The 24,052-nt window shown below is 41.6% G+C and overlaps 1 protein-coding gene across 2 annotated transcripts in view; it reads left to right on the forward strand.

Moving 5' to 3' along the window:
- wnt2bb (wingless-type MMTV integration site family, member 2Bb) overlaps window positions 1-24,052 on the forward strand; it is a 57,066-nt gene that overhangs the window by 21,038 nt on the left and 11,976 nt on the right. For both annotated transcript variants that reach the window (XM_052034534.1, XM_052034532.1), the window contains 2 exons: window positions 8,509-8,786; window positions 16,604-16,868. In XM_052034534.1, the coding sequence (XP_051890494.1) occupies window positions 8,509-8,786; window positions 16,604-16,868 (543 nt within the window). The remainder of the gene's footprint in view (window positions 1-8,508; window positions 8,787-16,603; window positions 16,869-24,052) is intronic.

Genomic DNA, 24,052 nt, shown 5'->3' on the forward strand with positions numbered 1-24,052 from the left:
AGGCCAACAACCACTACTCCACAGAGATTTATTTTATTACAATTGAAAGAAACAAACACTACAATAGAAAGAAATTTCATGTTGCACAAATAGGGTTCCTTAAATAGTAGGAAAAACTTCATATGATTCCAGGAATACTGAGGGCAGGACATTCTATCAGCCATGATATTGTCTGTAGCATGAATCTTTGCAGATTCTTCACCTGAGACATAGGTAGGTGTAGTATATTTTGGTTTTCAGGAAGTGATTAAGTATGGTGTCACATAAAAGGTTACTGCATTTGTTAAGAATATACAGGGTTAGGCTAAAATATACTGACATGGATAGAGGATTAGATGTTGATGAAACCATATCTAGAGTGCTGTATATAGTTTTGATCTCCATGTTCAAGGAAGGATACAGTTACATTGGTGCAGTGTAGCGAGGTTCACTAGATTGGTATCTGTGATATTGGGATTCAAGTATTAAGAGAGGTTGGTCAGGTTGGGACTACACTCATGGAATTTTTTTCAAAAATGATAGGTGATCTTGTTGAAACATATCAGATTCTAAGGGGTAAATGCTGAGAGGATGTTTCCCTAATGAGGGTATCTAGAAATAAAGGGCATCATTTTAGAATAGGGGTCACCTATTTAAGATGGAGATGAGGATGAATTTCTTCTTTCAGGATTTTGTGAATCATGGAATCTCTCTACCCCAAGGCAGTCATTGAATCTATTCTAGGTGGAAACTGACAGATATTTCAACTACAAGAGGGTCAAGGATTATGGGGAGAGAGTGGTAAAATGGTGTTGAAACCAAGATTGAATTAACCATGACCTTATTGGACCTTATCAGGAATTGACAGACTGAGTTATAGAGAGATGGTGAGCAGGTTGGGACTTTTTTCATCGCAGTGTAGGAGAATGAGGAGTGATCTTATAGAGGTGTATAAAATTATGAGGGACATAGATAGGGGGAATACGTATAGTCTGTTTCCCAGGGTTGGGGAATCAAGAACTAGAGGACATAGGTTTAAGGTGAGAGGGGAGAGATTTAATAGGAACTTGAGGGGAAACTTTTTCATCCAGAGAGTGGCCAGTGTATGGAATGAGCTGCCAGAGGAAGTGGTTGAGGCAGGTACTTTAATACTATTTACAAGGTACTTGGACAGGTACATGAATAGAAAAGATTTAAAGAGGTGTAGGCCAAACACATGCAAATGGGACTAGCTTAGCTAGGAATCTTGGTCGGCATGGACCAGTTGGGCCAAAGGATCTGTTTCTGTGCGGTATGACTTCATGACTCTATTGAATGGTATAGCAAGCTCAAGGGGTCAATTGGCCTACTCCTGCTCCATACAGATGTACTCCACCCTTGGTGTGGAGACCACACAGCCTCCAAAATTACTTCCAAGTCCTTTGATGCATGATGCATGGAGGCTGTTGGGCATTCCCAGTGATCTCAAATAATATGCAACACACATTTGAATGTTATTTGCACAAAATTGATTTGCACATTGGTGGTGTACAAGAAGCACATGAAAGGCCACTGACATAGAATTGGTCTCAATGAAGCAGCTGAGGCCTACTTCCATATGACAGTGGCCATTAGTTCCTCTGACAGGACAGTCCTGTTTAACGTTGTTACTTACTCTTACCTCAACCTTTCTTTGCTGATATCATTCATGTCCCCCACACAGTACGCTGTCTGATTGTGTGCCCAATGTCCTCATCATCAGACCCTGGTCTGAACATACTAAACCAACCTCCCCTCCCATGCCTTGTGCCCTCATATCTCCTCCCTCGACATGATCATGACACCCTTTCAACCCAATGTCCCAACTCAATCCTCTGACAAGACTCCACACCCCAAGCCCCTAGTCCAACCCTCTTCATCACCCCATCAGATCTCTCTCAATCCTACCACCCCACCAACCCATGGCCCATTACCAATGACCTACTTGATTTTCATCAACTCGTTCTACAGAGATCGAGTTGGGGAGGGAACAACTGTTGTGTGCCATGGGATGCGTAAAGTGTTTATGATGAAATACGGTGACAGGGAGGCCAAGCACAAAACAGCCAGGCTTAGTACCCACGATATGCATCACTGGTTTGCTGTGTCGTTTGAGGCACAGCAGAATTTCTAGGCTATTACCTAGTCACTATGAGATAGAGGTTTATGGAATATTGCTGTGCACAAATTGACTTCTCTATTTCCTATGTTACAGCAGTGACTTCATTCAAAATATTCTTTATTGGTCTGAAGGGCTTGAGGACATCCAGTGTCATGAACGGCACTATATAAACGAAAATCTTTGTTGTTTCATTTATATCTAGACTTTAACAGCATCGTGTTGTTTTCAAGTGGGAAGTCCAGGCGCACAAAATTTTGGTTCCATGTGTGGATAAGTCCAGTGGAAAAAACACCATAAATGTTTCGTCAGTGTTGTTTTGATCAACAACTGTGGTTTCATTGCTGCATAAACAGATCTGAACAGTGCAAGAGAGAGAATACATGTTTTACAAGAGTTCAGGCAGCGGACTCATCTCCTAAAGTCACTGGTTGGAGCATGCCTTTGTGTCGAGATGTGTAAACAGTAATAAGAGATGTAAATATTTCCAGAGGCAAAATGGTGAAAAGTCAAACAGAGATAATTCAAGCAGTAACTGGTTGAAATGATTTGCATAGGACCCAGTCAGAAACCGTGAAGGTAAAGGTTTTAATGCTACCCCAGTGCTACTCCAGACACCCTACTCTCCACTTTATATTTCTTTATAGGATTGCTATTGCCAAGCACAGTCACAACTAAACCTGGTATAATGGAAGTTCCAGGATGAGCAAACTGAGATGTTCAGAATGATAAAGGGATTCAATAGTGTAGATGATTTCCTCTCCCAATGAACCTGACCTGAGGGACCTTAGAAATAGATCTTTCGGGACTGAAATCACTGAGCAGCTTTTAACAGAAAGAACGTTGGGAATCTGCAGCTTCCTCTTTCAGGCTGCTGTGGATGTTGGGAGTCAGTTGGAACTTTCAATCCTGAAATTGATCGATTTTGTTCAGGAGGATATCTAGGGATATTGAAAGAAGTTTTAAAATTCAAATTCTTGTTTTCGATCCTTCCACAGCCCCATCCCTCCCCCTGCTCTTCTTTCCTTCAATTCTCTCTCCTTTCATAGAGCATAGGACATAGAGCAGTGCAGCACGGGACAGGCTCTTCAGCACACGATGTTCTGCCGAACTAACTAAACCAATGGCTCCTAATTAATCTGGTCCCTTTTCCCTGCACATTGAGCAATCCCTCCCTTTTCTGTATGTTCATGTGCCTTCCCTTCAATTCTCTCTCCCTGCACAGGCACCATTAGTGGTCTTGCCTTCAGTTCTCAAGGCCCTAATTTCTGAAATTCCCTCACAAAACTATTCACCTCTCTCCCTTAGGAAACACCTTAAACTCTTTTTCCAGAAATAAATTTTATTCATAATGTGTACAGTAAGTGGAATCAGGCTATGTCTTTCTCTACTTCCATTGTACCACTAATTCAAACCATTCCCTTACATTGCATCAACACCATTAACGTTTCCTTTCTTGAAGCGTCTGAGAGGCTATTACACAGAGCCCACCCCTTCTGTGTTCATTGGTGGCAGAACTCTGGACAGTGAAAAGGTGGCCTTAGGAAACACCTTGTTAATCACTGCAACCAATATCTGTTAGTCTACAACAAACCTCCATTATTAATAAGCTTTGGGAACCACACGCTGAAAGCACACTCCACTGATTACAAGCCACATGCCTCAAGCTACTCCTCTTCTGCATTCCAATATGTTATTCTCTGAGAGAAATCTATCCACTCACATTTAAATGAATCAATATTTAGTTCCACAGAATGACCACTTTCCCATCAATGACTGTTTCTGTGGAGTAGCTTTGAATTTACCCCCCCTTGATTAGCCAATGGCCACCAATGCCAATAACATGTGACAGATGTGGATGAGGACAACCCGTGGCTTCACAATGGAGGTTCCTTGCAATCAAAAAACCTACTGTCATTCCATTGTCATCACACACTACTGAAGAACGGCAGACTGAGTGAGGGATCAACAGGTGCCTGACAACTCAAGACACATTCAGAGGGTAAAGGGACAACTCCAAAAGACTATGAATGTAAAATGAAAAACACCCAATGCCAGAGATTATATAGAAGGCCAGTTGGTTTCTGCATGATAAGTTATTGTTTCTTTAGAAGGCTTTTACATCAGGAATGCAGCGTATTAAGAGAAAGGGAGAAGGGAAGATGTGAAACAGGCAGTTTTTGCAGATTCAGAAGCTGACCCATGTAGGTAAACAACTGGCGGCTATAGAACAAGATAGAAGCTACAATTGAGAAGCAGGCAAGGGTGATTCACACCCTGAACATTAACTCTTTTCACCACTGATGCACCATGGCTACAGTGTGCACCATTTACAAAATGCACTGCAGCAACTTCCCAGAACTTACCGCTTAACAACACAAGACATGGGACTACCAGGACCTGTTGCAGGTTCACAATCAAGTCACACATCACCCTGACTTGGGAATATATTATCCTTCCTTCATTGTCCTCAGGTCTAAACCCTGGAGCTCCCATCTGACTGTGGGAATATCCTCACCAGATGAAATTCAATGGTTCAGGAAGGTGGTTCACTACCACTTTCCCAAAGGCAATTAAGGATGTCAGCCTTCCCAGTGATCCTACACATGAATAAAGAGAGTGAATAAGGCAGAAAAAACTGTGAGGGTGGGATTGGGTGAAATGATAGTGTTAGCACAGTGCAGCAAAGCCCAGAACGTGATGTGAAATCAGGGCGTGACATAACGTGTCTCTTGGTGAATAAGGCACTGCCACAGATTTACTGCTGTTTATGCTTCTATGTTAGCAGTTAGATGCCTCCAATAAATTATGTAAGTGCAACTTGACACCCTTCATGAGAAAATAAATGGTAAAAGTCTGTGTGTGGGAAAAATGGAATGAAAATAATTGTCTCCAATGCCCCAGTTTAAGCGTCAGTTAAAACAAATTCTATTAAACATTTCCGTTTATAGATGCACTTATAATTCCAGTGTTAAACATTAAATTCTGTCTTACTGCTGCTTCCATGCTGAAAGATCTTGAATCTATACCTGTGCTTAAAGCAAGCTGTGAATACAATAGTGGAACAGTGAGTATAGAACAAGTAATCCAGATTAGTACTCCAAAGATCAGTGTTCAAATCCAACCATGGCAACTGGAACTTAATTTCAATTAATAATCTGGAATTTTATTTAAAAGCTAATTATATGTAACAATCTAAAATAAGATATCTTTATTAGTCACATGTATATCGAAACACGCAGTGAAATGCATCTTTTGTGTAGTGATCTGTGGGCAGCCTGCAAGTGTCGCCACACTTCCGGCGCCAACATAGCATGCCTACAACTTCCTAACCCATACATCTTTGGAATGTGGGAGGAAACCAGAACACAGAAACCCACACAGACACAGGGAGAACGTACAAACTCCTTAAAGACAGTGGCCAGAACTGAACCCGGGTCGCTGGCGCTGTAAAGCATTACGCTAACAGCTACACTACCGTGCCTAATCTAAAAAACCCATCTGGTTCATTAATGCTTTTCCAAGGATGAAATCTGCTGTCCTTTCCCGGTCTGTTCTATAACTTCATACCCACCAATGTTGTTAAATCTGCAATGCTGGCAAGTTCAAGGTCAGCGAGGGATAGGCAATGAATGCTGGCCTTGTCAGTGATGACTGAGATCCTGAAAAATGAATAAATAATAATGAATTATATTGCAGGTTTCTTTGTCATGTTGCCCAGGGATAATTGGTCAATGTGTTTGACGCTCTGTTTTCTGGCCTCTGTAGTCAATATTTTTTGTGATTTTGTAAACACAGTTAAAATCATTGCAGGTCAAGTTTAAATAGATAGAAGCAGTATCCCTTTCTCTGGTCTTAGCCTTCTACTTTAGTCCCAATGACCTTTTTCTCCAGCCTTCTGAAAAGTGCATAGCACAGTTATGATTATTGAGAATGGAAAACTGCTTCACATTGGCCATAACCTTGCCGTGTAATCCAACTATCTCTGTGAATGTTTCGCCTCTCTCTATAAGAGCCTCTTTGGCAGCACCTCTCAGATGTCTGACTTCCACCGCCAAGAAGTACAAGGGCAGCAGGTGCAAGGAAACATCATCACATCTGAACTAAAAACAGAAAATGCTGGAGATACTCAACAGGTCAGACAGCATCTGTGGAGAGAGAAACAGTTAACGTTACAGGTTGATGACCTCTCAATTATCTCTTCTGAGGTTTCCTCCAAGCCATTGAACATCCTGACGTTGGGACAAAGTCCTAGAATTCCCTACCTAGCAGCATTGTGGAATCATCTCACAAAATTAGGATTGTTTATGTGTTTGGGTTACCTTTAAGAACTGATTTCTATCCCACAGTATGACTAATGACCGCATAACAGACCGCAATCAGTAGGGATAGGCAGCAATACCTCCGGCACAATTATTCTCAACACTGGTGCCCCACAAGGCTACGTCCTCAGCCCTCTACTCTACTCCCTATACACTCATGAATGGCTCACTGTGGCCAGATTCTGCTCTAACTCCATCTACAAGTTTGCAGGTGATACCACCGTTGTAGGCCGTATCTCAAACAGCGATGAGTCGGAGTCCAGGAAGGAGATAGAGAGCTTAGTGGAATGGTGTCATGACAGCAACCTTTCCCTCAATGTCAACAAAACTAAAGAGCTGGTCATTGACTTCAGGAAAGGGGGCGGTGTACATGCACCTGTCTACATCAATGGTGCTGAGGTCGAGAGGGTTGACAGCTTCAAGTTTCTGGGAGTGAACATCACCAACAGCCTGTCCTGGTCAAAACACGTAGATGCCACAGTCAAGAAAGCTCACCAGTGCCTCTACTTCCTCAGGAGGCTAAAGAAATTTGGTTTGTCCCCTTTGACTATCACCAACTTTTACTGATGCACCATAGAAAGCATCCTATCTGGATGTATCACGGCTTGGTACGGCAACTGCTCTGCCCAGGACCGCAAGAAGCTGCAGAGAGTTGTGGACACAGCCCAGTGCATCACGGACACCAGCCTCCCCTCCTTGGTCTTTACCTCTCGTTGTCTTGGTGTAGTAGCCAGCATAATCAAAGATCCCAACCACCCGGGACATTCTCTTATCTCTCCTCTTCCATCGGGTAGAAGATGCAGGAGCCTGAGGGCATGTACCACCAGACTTAAGGACAGCTTCTACCCCACTGTGATAAGACTATTGAACGGTTCCCTTATACAATGAGATGGACTATGACCTCACCATCTACCTTGTTGTGACCTTGCACCTTATTGCACTGCACTTTCTCTGTAGCTGTGACACTTTACTCTGTACTGTTATTGTTTTTACCTGTACTACGTTAATGCACTCTGTACTAACTCAATGTAACTGCACTGTATAATGAATTGACCTGTATGATCGGTTTGTAAGACAAGCTTTTCACTGTACCTCGGTACAAGTGACAATAATAAACCAATACCAATACCAACAATGATACATTATGGTACTCAGGCACTTGTTTAGTTGAAAGTCTTCCATAAAGAATGTTTTATCTATAGCCTACTTCTGTCTCTCTGCTTTTAGATGCAACAACCAAAAAGAAACCTACTAACACTACAATCAGGTACAGGTTAAGACGATTCAGCAGCTTAATCTTGCTCCACAATTCAATTAGATCAAGGCTGCTCTGTGCCTTCAAATAATTTCCCTGCCTTGGTTTCAACCCACAAAGCAAATATTAAAGCAAAAACAGGGTAGAGACACACAGCAGGTCAAACACCATTTGTGGAAGGAGAAGAGGAGTTAATATTTCAAATCATTAACCTTTCAACAAGTGTCCAGTTACGCTGGGAATAGAGTCGTAGAATAATACAGCACAGAAACAGGCCCTTCGGCCCAACTTGTCCATGCCGACCATGGTGCCCACCAAGCTGCTCCCATTTGCCCACGTTTGGCCAACATTTAAAAAACATTTTAATAACATTTTGGATAGGAAAAGTTTAGAGGGATATGGTGTCAACCGATAAAACCTCAGTCTTGATTGCTTCATTATCCCAACAATCACAGTTTCCTGATCCTACACCAGATTGGCATAGCTTTAATTTTATATCTTCTTACTTTTATTCTCCATTTTTAGAAGTAGCTTGACCATATCTGGTCTGCCAAACCTTATTAACACTGTAACCAGCTGGATCAGATCACCCAACAGATGGCAGAGGTTCAAGAAGACCCTCCACATCTTCTCAAGGACAGCTACGGATAGATGATACATGCTGACCTTGCTAGTGTTGCTATATCTGTGAATAATAAAAAAGAAACAAACCAGGACTAATTGTTCCTCCATCTTGCTGTATGGGGAGAAGGCACAGTTCATTGTTACAGTCTAATTCTAACTTTGCTCTCACTATTTCCTCCTGTCATCTTCAGGTAGCCGAGAGGCTGCTTTTGTCTATGCCATATCCTCTGCTGGGGTTGTGTATGCCATCACACGAGCCTGTAGCCAAGGGGACCTGAATACCTGTGGCTGTGACCCACGGAAGAGGGGCAAGGCCCGGGACCTGAGAGGGGAATTCGACTGGGGAGGCTGCAGCGACAACATCAACTATGGAATAAAGTTCTCCAAGGCCTTTGTGGATGCCAAGGAGAAGAAGGAGAAAGATGCCAGGGCACTGATGAACCTCCACAATAACCGATGCGGCAGGACGGTGAGTAGATGATAGGCAGATCCTTGAAATGAGGCCTTGCAAGATCAGCAGATCTAGTTTTGGAATAAGTTCTAATGTTATGCATAAATCCACAGACAAGTAGCACTGTGGCCTATTCAGCCAGTCTAATGTTTAAAGGAGCCAGCTAGAGATTTATAATTTGTCAACCATTCAGCAAATGTCTGCTTTCTTTTTCAGCCCTTAACTCTTTTTCCCATTTATTGCTGTGTTTTGTGGTACAGGCAAGTTAGTTATTAATGGAAGAGCAATTCTTGAAGTAATGAGATTAATAATTTATGGGAAATAACTAATTATTAAGCAAATGGATTCATTATTGAAGAAATGCTATTAACTATCAGTGAAAATGTATTAATTATTTAGAGTAGTTTATCTGTCATTGATCTCAAGGTCTTAATTATTGATGTGCAGATATTAGTTATTGATGTGAAAGTGTTATTTATTCAGAGTAACATTTAACTATTGATATAAGACTATTAATTATTGAAGATCATTAATTATTGGGATAAGGCATGAATTGATTTAAAAGTTAGTTTTCAACAGAAAAACTATTAATGAAGCAACTGCATTGATAATTTATGCAAAACAACATTATTAGCTGAATCCATTAATTACTTATGAAATAATATTATTGAAATAATGACTAACATTGAGACTAATTCATTATTTATTGATCTCAAGGCAATTGATTGTACGAAAGGTAAAATACTGTTGATATAAAGAAAATAACTATTAATAGTTATTAGTTACTGATATAAAGTTATCATTTATTGAGTTTAAAGCATTACTTGCTGTTGGAAGTACCATTTGCAAATAATTTTCAAATTCATATTTAATCATGTTTGCTTTCTTGTCCCAATGTAACCACCCTCCGTGTCTAATTTTCCTCTAACTGGAAATTCCCTCCCTCAAAAGTTACAAAATCTAACATCAAATCAGATCTCTTTTATGCCCAAGTCTACCTCTGCCAATGGCACAATAATAACAACACATTCACACTTGATTTTCTTTACATTTGAGTGATGAAAGTTCCCATTCTCCAACTTACCACTTATTGATAAAGAGGCATTCAAGGTTAAGTTACATGATAGTATTAAATAGGATGGAGGGAGGGAGGGAGGGAGAGAGAGAGAAAGAGACAGAGAGAGAGAGAGAGAGAGAAAGAGAGAGAGAGAGAGAGAGAGAGATTCTGCTGTTATAGGAATCCATTATTTAATGAAACTCGACCAGCCGAACAAATACAATGGACAACCATCTACAAGGGCACAAGTCAGCAGCTTGATGGAGAACTCTCCATTTGCCAGCATGAATACAGGTCCAACAGTACCCATTATAATTGACACCATCCGGGGATACTTGATCAACTTGATAGCCCAAAACTTTAAGGGATATGTGCAAAGATATGGAGAACTGAGTCCGAGATCAATTATGATCTCAGTGAACAGAGGGAGTAAATATCCCTCTCCTGTTGCTGTACTCTTATGATCCTGCATTATTTTGCTGAGAGACTTTGTCTGCCAATCCTTTAACATTTTGTCATTTAACAAGAGACAAAAATAGCATTTAACAGAATTTAAAAAAAAACATCTGTTGAATTCTGTATCAGGCAATGTGCCAATGGAGTGAGATTGGTATCAGATGTAGAGCAGACAACAGACACATGTTCAAAACATGCAAAGGAAACACAAACCTCAAGGGGTTAATGATTTTTAAATCAATTTGCATCAGTTATCACAGTGTACAGTATTTCATCAGCAATTTTATAGTGTAAACCATTTATAAAAAACTCAAAAAATTCTCAAAGGAAATATAAAGAAATATTTCACTCATTCTGCTGTCCTGTTAGATTGTTTTGTGCATTATATTCAGGTAATTGTTTTTTAGTGGTGAAACATGACTCTAATGGATATGGAAGGGCCTCCTTTCTGCTCCCCACATGGTCAGTTGCTTGTTACTAACCAGGATCTGAATAAAAAGGTGACTGTGGTCCATCAACAGAGATTTCTGCCTTTTTCATTCTTAACAATTTTTCCAGTATTTACACAGAGATGGTGGGGAAGGGGGTGGGAAGGAGGGTGGGGAATTAGCTGATAGTTGGAATGTTAGTCCTCTAAAGATCAAAAAGAAACTGCAAATGCTGGAAATCTGAAATAATAGCAGAAAATGCTGGAAAAACTCAGCAGGTCAGGCAGCATCCGTGGAAAGAGAAACAGTTAACATTTCAGGCTCATCGTTAGTCTCTGAGGTTGGATTTATGGTGCATTGGTGTTTTTGGGAGTTCAACCATGTTTTATTGAAAAGCAAAGGTGAAACAGCAACCTCAAAGTATAGCACTACTGAGCTTGTAAAGAGCTGAGGGAAACGAAGAGGAGTTAGCATCCTCCAACATCTGTCCATCATTGTCCAGCTGAGTGGAATCACATTCAAGAGGTTCCATTCTTATCTCTGCTGCAAGGGGTCATCCACAATGGATTCTCTTCCCACTCCCACATTTTTAACTCTGGTACCCCGCAAGGGCATATCCTTGGCTCCTCCTATTTCACATCTAGGTGTTTCCTTAGCAATGTTATCCAAAGACACAATATCTATTTCCATATGTGCATTAAAAGCACTCAGGCCTTTCTCAATATCATATATCCCAACCCCTCTACAGTCTCTAAGTAGCCTGACTTCTTGTCCAGCATTCAGTACTCAATGAGTAAATGCTTCTGCAACTGCTTTGTTCTGGCCAATACTTTTCCCTAAGCACCTAGTCATTGTCACTTTGCTTTTACACCATATGCATTTGGTTGCCAGGCTGTTACATTACAATTGTGACCACAATTCAAAATGTTTCATTGGTTAAACACTACTTTAGGACTTCCTAAGGCTATAAAAGGTGCTATATAAATGTGGGTCTTTTATTTTTAAATATTGGGAAAATTAAAGCCATTGTTTTCAGTTCCTGGCATAAACTCTGTGCCCTAGCTACCAATTCCCTTGCCATTTCCCTCAATTCCCTCAACCAGCCTATTCACACCCTTGATGTAATATTTGATGATAAGGTGGGATTTGAACCACATATCTGCACTTTCACGAAGATCACCTCCTTCCACCTCCATAAAACTGACCCATTCAAGCCTGCCTCAACTCTTTCTATCTTTGTACTACCTTCCAGCCCTAAACCTTCTAAAATTCCCACTCTCTTCCAATTATAGCTGATCATTAATCATTCCCAATTTTAAAAGCTCTGCCCTTGCCAACTGGGCCTTCAGTTGCCAGGGTCCCAAGGCCTGCAATGCCTTCCCTTAAACTTCCTTCTCTTTGTCTCTTATTCATTCTTTGAGATGCATCATAAAATCTGTCTCTTTGGTCAAGCTTTTGGTCATCTACCTTAACACATGGCTAAGTGTTAAATTTGATTGGTAATGCTCCTTGGAACACATTATAATTTTTAGGATGCTAATGTAAATGCATGCAATTGTGACACTGGCAAAACACTTGGTAAACCAGCAGGTGAGCCCCTCCAGGTCACTATATTCATCATCAGTTCTAGCAACTAATGGTCCAGATGGGGGTCTAATCAGATCTTTATGTAACTGCAGCCTCTTTGATTATTTTTGTACCTGTCCACTGCCTTTCACTGTTTTCTTTAAGGGCCTTTACTTCTTCTTTATTCTCTTCGAGTTTCTTCACAGTTAATGCCCTCACTCCTGAGAGCTGAATCCTTTCTACACGCTCAGGAACCTTCATAAAGTAAAACTCTCCAATGATCTAACTGCAGAGTAATCAATGCTTCCCGTTTCCTAATGCCCCCTCCATCCATATTGACAAACTTTAGGGCCTGTTTTCAAACCATCATCAGTCAAAGCTCTTCTGTTAATTCCAACAACTATGTTATTTGCAGCTTTCCATTAATCCATGGAAATAACAACTGATTTACTCTGTAAGTATCAATTCTCACTCTAGGTATAAAGGGAGTAATTCCCAGGGTTACGTCCTAGCATAGAGTTTGATTTTACCAAATGGAACAGTAGTCAGTATTTTCTAATTCTCTAAGAGTTTTTCCGACATCTCCTCTCCATTCATTGCATTTTTATGAATGTGCCAGAGGGCTGTTCATCCAGTAATGTGTCATACAGGTTCTTCAGTCACTGTTTCCCTGTTCCCCTCTACTGTTTCAGTCACCCCCTTCCAACTAAAACAGGGTTAGAGTCATAAAGTCAAAGAGCTATACAGCACAGAAACAAGCCCTTCAGCCCAACTGATCCATGCCGACCAAGTTGCCTAACTGAGCTGGTCACATTTACTTGCTTTTGGCCCATAGCCCACTAAATCTTTCCTATCCAAATGCCTTTTAAATGTTGTAATTGTACTCGCCTGTACCACTTCCTCTGGCAGCTCATTCCATATACTCACCACTTTCTGTTTTAAAAACTTGCCACTCAGGTCCCTTTTGTATTGGTATTGGTTTATTATTGTCACTTGTACTGAGGTACAGTGAAAAACTTGTCTTGCGTACTGATCGTACAGGTCAATTCATTACATATTGCAGTTACATTGGGCTATTCCCTTCTCAGATTAAATCTCAGTCCTCCAGTTATAGACTCCCCTACCCTGGGGAAAAGACCTTAGCCATTCACCTTATCTATGTTCCTCATGATTTTATAAACCTCTATAATGTCACCCCTCAGCCTCCTACGCTCCAGGGAAAAAAACTCCTATCCTATCCAGCCTCTACTTATAACCCAAGCCCTCCGGTCTTAATAACATCCTCGTAAATCTTTTTTGCACCCTCTCCAGTTGACTGACATCAATGATGTGTACCACAACCACTCTTATTTTCCACAGAATGTGGAATATAAGAAATACTTGTTTAAAATCGCTCTCAGGATGTGGGAGTCAGTGACAAGGCTGCCATTTGTCCTACGAGTCTGATTTCATTCAATTAAATGGTGTACTAAGCCACTTTAGGAGAGAAGTTAAAAGTTAATCGCCGGGATGGTTCTGTTCAGAATCACAGAATTGTTATGGCACAGGTGGAGGCCATTCAGCATATCAAGTCTATGCTGCTCCTAGTTGAGCAATCCTGTCAGTCCCAGAGCACAATAAGTTATTTTCATTCTGGTGCCTATCCAATTCCCTCTTGAATGACTAATTGATTCTGTTTCCACCACATCTGTAGGCCGTGAATTCCAGACCACAGCTACTCTCCATTCGTAAAATAAAAATCTCCTCGTATCCCCATTGTATATTTTGCCCAGAATTTTAAATTTATGGCCACTGTTCCCTCATTAATCCACAGATGGGTTCAACTTCCCTCTATCTATATATCCTATCTAATCACCAGATCAGGTAAAGATAGCAGGTTTCCTTTCATAAAGAATGTTAACAACATCAAGGAGCATCGAGAACTTAGGGTCAATATTTAACAATAAGGAGTCACCCACTTAAGGCAGATCTGAGGCAAATTTTGTTTCTGTCAGTGGGTTGTGAATCTTTGAAACTCTCTTCTTCAAAGAGCGATGGAAGCAGAGTCTTTAAATATATTTAAGGTACATGTTGAAAGATATATGATAAACAAGGGGGTGTTCGTCCCAGGTAGATAGGAAAGCAGAGTTGAAGTTAGTATCAAATCAGGTATGATCTTATTAAATGGTAAAGCAGGCTTGTATGACCTCCTACTGTTTCTTGTTCATATGTTTGTGTGTTCTTACAGTTGAATTTATGTGGCATCTTTATGTGTCATAGTAAGTCTTCCCAAGGCAGCTTAGAAGGGTGTTATCAAACTAAATTTGGCACTTAGCTTCATGAAATGTTAGGACAAGTGGCCAGAAGTTGGTCAAAGAGGTAGGTTTCAAAGAGGAGAGAAAGAAAGAGAATCAGCAATGCTTACAAAGGGTATTGCTGATGGGATTATTCTACAAAGAGTCAGTAAAGATTCAACAAGCCCATTTTGTAACTATTCTATTAGCGCATGTTTCAATTTTCCAGATCTGAGGGTCTGGGTATCTGAAGGAATGCAGCCAAAGGTAGGGCAATGAAATTCACCAGTGTATAAGAGGTTTGATTCAGAGGAATATAGAGATCTCTGAGGATTATATAACTGGGGCAGGGGCAAGGAGGAAGCTTGAGAATTTTAAAAGTGAATCTTTTTGGTTTCTCTGACAGCTTCATGTATCTTTTCACTCATGGAATGTGAGCAAGGCCGGTAAAAGGAAAGTTTGCATTTATATAATGCCTTTCCCAATATCTCAAAGTACTTTAAAGGCACTTTGGAATGTGATGCACAAAGTGCAACAAATGATTTGTGCACAGCAAGCTCCCATAAACAACAAAACGATAACATTAAAAAATAGAATCAGGAATAAACCATTTAGCCCATCATGCCTGTTCCATTGTAGCTAGTCTTTTACCTTGATGACATTTTCCTGTGGCAACCTCTTATCCTTTGATTCCCTTAATATATAAAAATCTATTCACCAGATAATTTGTTATTTTGGAAACGTTCATTGAAGGGTGAATATTAGGCATGACAGCATAGATACTTCCTGTTGTTCTTTGGAATGGTCCTATGAGACCTTTCATCTCCACTTGAGGGACCAGGTGAGCCAAGGTTTTGTGTCTCCCAGTAGTGTAGCACCTTACAGCAATGTATGAGAGGGTCAGAATGGACCAAAGCATTCAGGTCTCTGGAATAGTATTTGAAATCACAACCTTCTGCTGCAGAAACAAGAATGTTACTTACCGACATATGCTGGAAATAACCTGCCTTCCTGAATCTTTGGAGTCAGTGTGGTAAAGGACAGTTGCCTAAATTATCCTTAGACTTCTTTTGGTTAATGTTCAACTGGATCTGGTCTCAAAAAAATGAGATTAGAGCAAGCAATTAAACCAAAACCTACTTCAGCTCAGGAAGTACTTGTTAGTTTCATAGCATAGGTATTAAAGTAATTGGGAATCAAAAAAACTGGAAATCTGAAATAAAGACAGAAAATGGAATTACTCAGCAAGTCAGGCACAGCTGGGCATGTCCTACAGCCCTGAATTTCATAGCTTTCACCTTCCTTTGTGTGTATTCTCACTCTCTAATTGCCCCCATTAACCAATCACCCACTACAAAGTATCCCCCTGACCTCACCCTATCAGAGATATTCCCTTTGTCCTATCCATCCCTGCCCCACTTTCTCGGCAACCGAAAACTAACTTGTTTTCTCTCTTTCCAAGTTCTGATGAAACCTGAAACTTTAACTCTCTTCCCACGGGTGCTGCTCACCTGCTGAGTGTTTCCAGCTTTTTTGGTTTTTATCACTAAAATGATTGTTCAGACGTTCCACCTGTTGTAGAATTCATTTGCCTTTCATCCATTTGATTTCAATTGGGAAAGAATGAGATGGGACCTACACTGGGATTGTGAACTGCTCCCCAGACCATTACTCTGGAAGGCCAGCTGAAAGTTACTCCCAATGTTTTTTGTTCTGTTCTCTATTGCAGGACCTGTGCTTATTTGAATGGTGGCTTCAACTGGTTGGCAAATTGGTAAGAAGAGTCAAAAAGCTGAAGGTTACAGTTATAGAATCATAGAATCACATAGCACAGAAACAAGACCTTCAGTACACCCCATCCTTGCCAACCATTAAGTACACATCCATATTAATGACATTTACCAGTAGTATATACAGAGTAAAGCTCCCTCTACATTGTCCTATCAAACACTTGGGCAGGCAAACCCTTTAGAGTAACTTATCTCTTGAAAATCATTTGAGTTAGTGATGAGAGGTTCATGGCTATGATAATTCTGGCTGTCTTCTCTCTTATAGGCTGTAAAGCGGTTCATGAAGCTCGAATGCAAATGCCATGGAGTCAGTGGCTCGTGTACACTACGGACTTGTTGGTTAGCTATGTCGGACTTTAGGAAAACTGGAGATTACCTGAGAAAAAAATATAACTTGGCAATCCAAGTTACTATGAACCAGGACGGAACTGGTTTCACTGTCACCAACAGGCACTCAGGCAGGTTGATCAAAAATGAGCTGGTGTACTTCGAAAACTCGCCTGATTACTGTGTCATGGATAAGGCAGCAGGTAAGATCGGGACTGTTTTACCAGAAACAGCAGCTGTCACTGAAGAAACAACGGTTTTTGTATAAGAGATAATAGGCATGGACTAGAGTCTTGAAAGCATAGGAAAGAGAAGCAACAGATGGGGATGAGTGTACCAGAGGAGAAAGAATGGAGAATTGGGACAGGGGGCATGTTGTTCTGGGCTTGAAGCATCTGTCCAGAGAGCACTGCAAAGTTGAGGACAGACCTTATTGCCAGAAACTGAAAGGAATGGCTTGAGTCAATCCATAGATGATAAATAATGAAATCCAGGAGTGAGAAGCAATGGAGGTAAATCATTGATGGGAGAAGGTGGAGGAAAGTGAAGGGCAATAGTGAAGAGGACAATGAGAGCAAATTGTTGAAATCATGATTGAAGCCATGTCCCTGAAGACTTGACCAAGGCAATGCCTGCATCTGAGTCATTCAGAAAATTGAAATGCTGGGATATACTGGAAATGGAGTTGGTAAGGAAGGAAAAATACATTCAAGGATCTCAACTAGTCAGATCAGGGGTGACGAGATTTAAAGAGAGGAGGATTCAGGCTGTACTTTTACAAGAAGGAATGAATGTGATTTTATATTCTAGTTGCTTCAGGCCCTTTTTCAATCACCTCCTTTCGCCTCTGGCCCTTTGTCATGAATTTTACAATCAACCTCATTATACAGGAGGTCAATTATACGCATTAAGAAAGTTACCTTGCCTACCTGCCAAGCATCACCAGTAGATGTCTGTGACTGCAGAGTTGCCATGTGCCTCCAGCCATTGAGCATCCTGGGCACATTAAACACCAGGCACTGCTGAAAGTGGGTACACCCCTCCACCTGCTGCCCTCTTCTACAGCAGAGTGGGGAGTGGCACAGATAGTTTGCCCGTGTCTCCCCAGCAACAGCAAGATCCCAGTGTAATGGGGCACTAAACTACAATCCCACCACGTATTAAGAAAATAGGGAACTTGAGTTTGGGTGATAGTATTCATGAACTCATGGATGTCCCAAGTCCTTCACAGCCACAGAATTACTTTAGAAGTACTGCCACTGTCGTAATGTGGGGAAATGCAGCAGCCTGATTGAACACAGCAAGATCCCACATACTGCAATGTGACAATAAGTTGATAACCCAAAACCCAACAAATCACAGCAGCTGTCTGCCTTGAATGGGCACCCATTTACAAGCATGGCTACTTCCTGTTGCCGTGTCAACTGCCCACTCGGTGTCCATTATAGGCTGACATTTAGAGATCAATTAGTATGATTGGTCACACATTCTGTTACCATTGAAATCGGCTGCCAGAGGAAGTGGTTGAGGCAGGTAAATTAGCAACATTGAAAAGGTACTTGGACAGGGACGTGGATAGGAGCATTAGAGGGAGAAGTAGATAGTCTTTCTGTCTTTAAATTTCCTTGTAAGTTAGTCCTCTTTGATTCCCTTTTACCTCACTTATAATTTGTACCTCGATATTAAATACTTCACTACAATGAGCAAATCAAAAACACCATTGGAATTAATATAGGATTGTTGGAGACATTAGCAAAATGATCAAGTGAGAGAGTAACAGAATGAACACTGGGTATTGTGAGATAAACTGTGGGAGGGCTCAGAACGGTAAGGATAGTTTTCAATGCAGAGGTTACCACACATGTTCAGTGCTGAGAGACACATGGGCCTGTCTCTGTGACAACTGGACAGAATTCAAAGTAGAAACTGATAATGCTAGAAAACACTCAGCAGGTCAGGCTGCATCTGTGGAGGGGGAACTAGAGTTAAGGTTTCAAATCAATGATCTTCCTTCAGAAAAAAGTTAGAGATTTAACTAACTTTGAGCAAGGATAGAATCAGGGAAGTGGGGAGATGGGGTAGAGGAAGACCCATGAAGGGATGGAGGTGCCTGCATTTAAATAAAGGGAGGACAGTCCAATACAGGTGTGGGTGGTGATGGGACAAACAAATGATGGGTCCAGAAGATAAGACAAGATAAGATTTCTTTATTAGTCACATGTATATCGTAACACACAGTGAAATGCATCTTTTGCGTAGAGTGTTCTGAGGGAAGCCCACAAATGTCGCCATGCTTCCAGCGCCAATATAGCATGCCCACAAATTCCTAACCCGTACGTCTTTGGAATGTGGGAGGAAACCGGAACACCCGGAGGAAACCCACGCAGACACGGGGAGAATGTACAAACTCCTTACAGCCAGTGGCCGGAATTGAACCTGGGTCGCTGGCGCTGTAACAGCGTTACCCTAACCGCTACACTACCGTGTCTGTAAATGGTTACAGAACCACGGTTACAGAGAATAGGAGCAGGGGTTATGATCTGAACCCATGTTCCCATGGGCAGATTCCCCACAGAATACAGCAGCTGACAGCGGTTCTCACTGACTCTAGTTAAATTACCAGTTTCTTGGATAGAAAGTACTCTAAACGGACAGAGTGCAGTCAGATCAGGGGCCATCTGTATCGAGGCTGAAGCTTAACAATTGCATCTAATCAGTACTCTTCTGGTTTAAGAGCCTTGGATCGAGTATAAATATTGAATGAAATTCTTCTGCTCCCAAATTGTGGATATCCCTGAAAGTTAAAAATAGGGAGGAAAGTTAAATATAATTTGGAAGTACTGCCACAAATTAAATACATTTTGTGCTCTCTTTCCAAAAGCAAAATTAACTGAATTTCCCAATGCATGAAGCATGATTATGTTTCTGTGGCAAGATTGGGCATGTTACACAATGACAATGACCTTGCAGCTGCTGTGATACATCTCCAGGACCTTAATAAATCCTAGCAACATGCCATAGCAACAGCGTATGTCAGATCCCATCACTGGACTCTGTCAACTTAAACTCAACATCCATAGGGCACAAACAGAACTTGCAACAAAATAATCTTACATATCATTTTGCATGTTCTGTTTAATTAAATAATATTTCAAAGTGCCAAGGTTTAAACTGCACAGCTGGAAAAAGTAAAAGTTGAGGTAACTCAGAGTTATAGACTGGGTGGTGCCAAGTTTGAATGTGCTGGTAATGTTTCAGCGATTAACAGATGAATGGAAAAGAATCCTGTTGCATTATTTCAAAGATGCACATGGAAATTCTCCCTGCTCCCCGGTCATCATTTATCCCCCAATCAACAATTAAAAATAGATTTTTTAAACAGTTAAACAACGCTCTTGGTGGGATCTTGGTGAGTATTATGGCCTTTTACAATCCCTCATTGAATCTGAAAGTATTTGTTTATTATTGAGTTCTTATGAAACCTGCTCTATAGATGCCAAATCATTCTTTCTGGGGATACAGATTGGAGGATATAAAATGAAAATACTCCACAGTTTTGTGATCCAGGGAAAGAATAACCTGTGGAAGGAGACAGTTTCAATTCAAAGCACAAAGGGTCAAATTACTTGAAGTTTTGGAGGAAAAATAAGCATTTAGATGAGCAGGAAAGATAAAACCGAGAGAAACCAGAGAGTCTCTAAATTGTTCTAACCTATGCTCCTCCAATTGGAAAATAACTTCCTGGGTTCATTTTCCATTTCATTGAGATGTACATTTTGGGAAGTCAATTTCGGCCAGGGATGAAGCAAGACACGACTGAATATTATTGGTTTAGATAATGAAAATAAAGCTAAGTTGTTCCTATTCACCAATGTTTGAGGACCAGGGGTCATATATTTCAAGTGAAGGATTATTAACATGGGTGAATATGGGCAAGTTTGCTAGAGCTGTTGGGGAGGGTTTAAACTAGCTTGGCAGGGGGGTGGGAACCCGAGTGATAGGTCAGAGGTTGGTGCATTTAGTGTACAAGTAGATGCAGAGTGTAGAAAGACTGTGAGGAAGGATAGGCAGTTGAAAGGGCAAAATTGCAGTGCTGGATGGGCTGAAGTGTGTCTACTTTAATGCAAGAAGTATTAGGAACAAGGCTGATGAACTTAGAGCGTGGGTAAGTACATGGAACTACGACATTGTGGCTATTACAGAGACTTGTTTGTCACAAGGGCAGGAATGGCTGCTGGATATTCCAGGGTTTAGATGTTTCAAAAGGGACAGGGACGGAGGTAAAAGAGGTGGGGGAGTGGCTTTGCTGATCAGGGACAGTATCACAGCTGTAGAAAGGGAGGATGTCCTGGAGGGATCGTCCACTGAGTCAGTGTGTGTGGAAGTCAGAAACAGGAAGGGAGTGATCACTGTATTGGGAGTATTCTACAGACCCCCCAATAGCAGCAGAGATGCTGAGGAGCAGATCGGGAGGCAGATTTTGGAGAATGCAAAAATAACAGGGTTGTTGTCATGGGTGATTTCGACTTCCCTAATATTGATTGGCACCTCCTTAGTGTAAAGGGGATAGATCGGGCAGAGTTTGTTAGGTGTGTCCAGGAAGGATTCCTGACACAGTATGTGGACAGGCCAACTAGAGGAGAGGCCATACTGGACCTGGTACTAGGCAATGAGCCTGATCAGGTTTCAGATCTTTTGGTGGGAGAGCATTCTGGAGACAGTGACCATAACTTCTTGACCTTTACCATAGCCTTGGAGAGGGATAGGAGCAGACAATATAGGGAAGTATTTAATTGGGGGAGGGGGAATTATGATGCTATTAGGCAGGAACTTGGGAGTGTGAATTGGGAACGGATGTTCTTGGGGAAGTGCACAACAGAAATGTGGAGGTTGTTTGGGGAGTACTTGCATGGGGCTCTGGATAGGTTTGTCCCATTAAGGCAGGGTAAGGATGGTAGAGTGAAGGAACCGTGGTTGACAAGAGATGTAGAATATCTTGTCAAGAGGAAGAAAGAAGCTTACTTAAGATTTAGAAAGCAAGGATCAGACAGGGCTCTGGAGAGTTACAAGGTAGCCAGGAGGGAGCTTAAGAATGGACTTAGGAGAGCTAGAAGGGGGTATGAGAAGGCCTTGGCAAGTAGGATTAAGAAAAACCCTAAGCCGTTCTACGCGCATGTGAAGAATAGGAGGATGACTAGAGTAAGGGTAGGACCAATCAGGGATAAAAGAGGAAACGTGTGCCTGGAGTCAAAAGAGGTAGGGGAGGTCCTAAATGAATACTTTGCTTCAGTATTCACCAGTGAGAGAGACCTTGACATTTGTGAGAATGGCGTACAACAGGCTGATACGCTAGGGCATGTCGACGTGAGGAAAGAGAACGTGCTGGAACTTTTGAAAAACATTAGGATAGATAAGTCACCGGGGCCGAATGGGATATATCCGAGGGTATTACGGGAAGGAAGGGAAGAGATTTCTGCCCTTTGGCGATGATCTTTGCATCCTCACTGACCACAGGAGTAGTGCTAGATGATTGGAGGATGGTAAATGTTGTTCCTTTGTTCAAGAAAGTGAGTAGGGATAACCCTGGGAATTACAGGCCAGTGAGACTTACTTCAGTGGTGGGCAAATTACTGGAGAAGATTCTTAGAGACAGGGCATTTGGAGAAGCATAGGCTGATTAGGGACAGTCAACATGGCTTTGAGAGGGGGAGGTTGTGCCTCATGAGCCTGATTGAATTCTTTGAGGATATGACAAATCACATTGATGAAGGTAGAGCAGTGGATGTGGTGTAAAGGGGTTTTTGGTAAGGCATTTGATAAGGTTCCTCATGGAAGCCTCATTCAGAAAGTCAGGAGGAGTGGGATCCAGGGAAACTTGACAGTGTGGATTCAGAATTGGCCCTCCCATAGAAGACAGAGGGTGGTTGTAGATGGAGAGTATTCTGACAGAAAATCCATGACCAGTGGTGTTCCACAGGGATCTGTTCTGAGACCCCTGCTCTTTGTGATTTTTATAAATGACTTGGATGAGGATGTGGAAGGGTGGGTTAGTAAGTTTGCAGATGACATGAAGCTTGATGGTGTTGTGGATAGTGTAGAAGGTTACTGTAGGTTACAACAGGACGTTGATAGGATGCAGAGCTGGGCTGAAACGTGGCAGATGGAGTTCAACTGGGAAAGTGTGAAGTGATACACTTTGGAAGATCAAATCTGAAGGCAGAATACAAGGTTAATGGCAGGATTCTTAGCAGTGTGGAGGAACAGAGGGATCTTGGGGTCCATGTCCATAGATCCCTCAAGGTTGTCGTGCAGGTTGATAGGGTTGTTAGGAAGGCGTATGTTGTGTTGGCCTTCATTAGTCGGGGTATTGAGTTCAAGAGCCACAAGATAATGTTGCAGCTCTATAAAACTCTGGTTAGACCACACTTGGAGTATTGTGTTCAGTTCTGGTCGCCTCATTATATGAAAGATGTGGAAGCTTTAGAGAGGGTGCAGAGAAGATTCACCAGGATGCTGCCTGGATTGGAGAACATATCTTATAAGGACAGGTTGAGTGAGCTGGGGCTTTTCTCTTTGGAGAGAAGGAGGATGAGAGGTGACTTGATAGAGGTGTACAAGATGATAAGAGGCATAGACCAAGTGGACAGTCCCAAGGTGAAAATGGCTAACACGAGGGGGCATAATTTTAGGGTGATTGGAGGAAGGTATTGGGGGGATGTCAGAGGTAAGTCTTTTACACAGAGATTGGTGAGTCCATGGAACACACTGCCGGCAGAGGTTGTGGGGGCAGATACATTAGGGACATTTAAGAGTATCTTAGATAGACATATGAATGATAGAAGAATGGAGGGCTATGTGGGAGGGAAGGGTTAGATAGATCTCAGAGCACAATAAAATGTCGGCACAACATTGTGGGCCGAAGGGCCTGTACTGTGCTGTAATGTTTGATGTTCTTAATATAAGGAAAAAACTTTTTACACAGAGACTATTTATCATGCAGAGCTCACTGCCTATAGGGCTGTTGAAAACAGATATTTTGGGCCTTGAAAAGGGAATCGGGTAGGCACAAGACAGAATAGCCTTCAGGGCTACAGAGAAAGAACAAGTAAATGGGACCAACAAGATTGCTTTGCTAGGAGCTAACCTAAAATCGATGGGCTGAATGGCTTCCTTATGAGCTGCAGAGTTCTCTAATTCTGTGGTATCATTAATTACAGGCTCGGATTGTTGTGATATGGTGAGGGCGATGCAAAGTAACTGAAGGGAATCAAAGGGGACGAGTTGGGAGAGATCCAGGCTGTATTTTTTTTGGGAATGTCTTTGGAGAACAGAGGACAATGCTAGAGAAGAAGGAATTGTTATAGATGTTAATGGGCATTGAGCCATG

This window comes from Pristis pectinata, chromosome 20 (assembly GCF_009764475.1).
Source record: "Pristis pectinata isolate sPriPec2 chromosome 20, sPriPec2.1.pri, whole genome shotgun sequence".
Lineage (NCBI taxonomy): Eukaryota > Metazoa > Chordata > Chondrichthyes > Rhinopristiformes > Pristidae > Pristis > Pristis pectinata.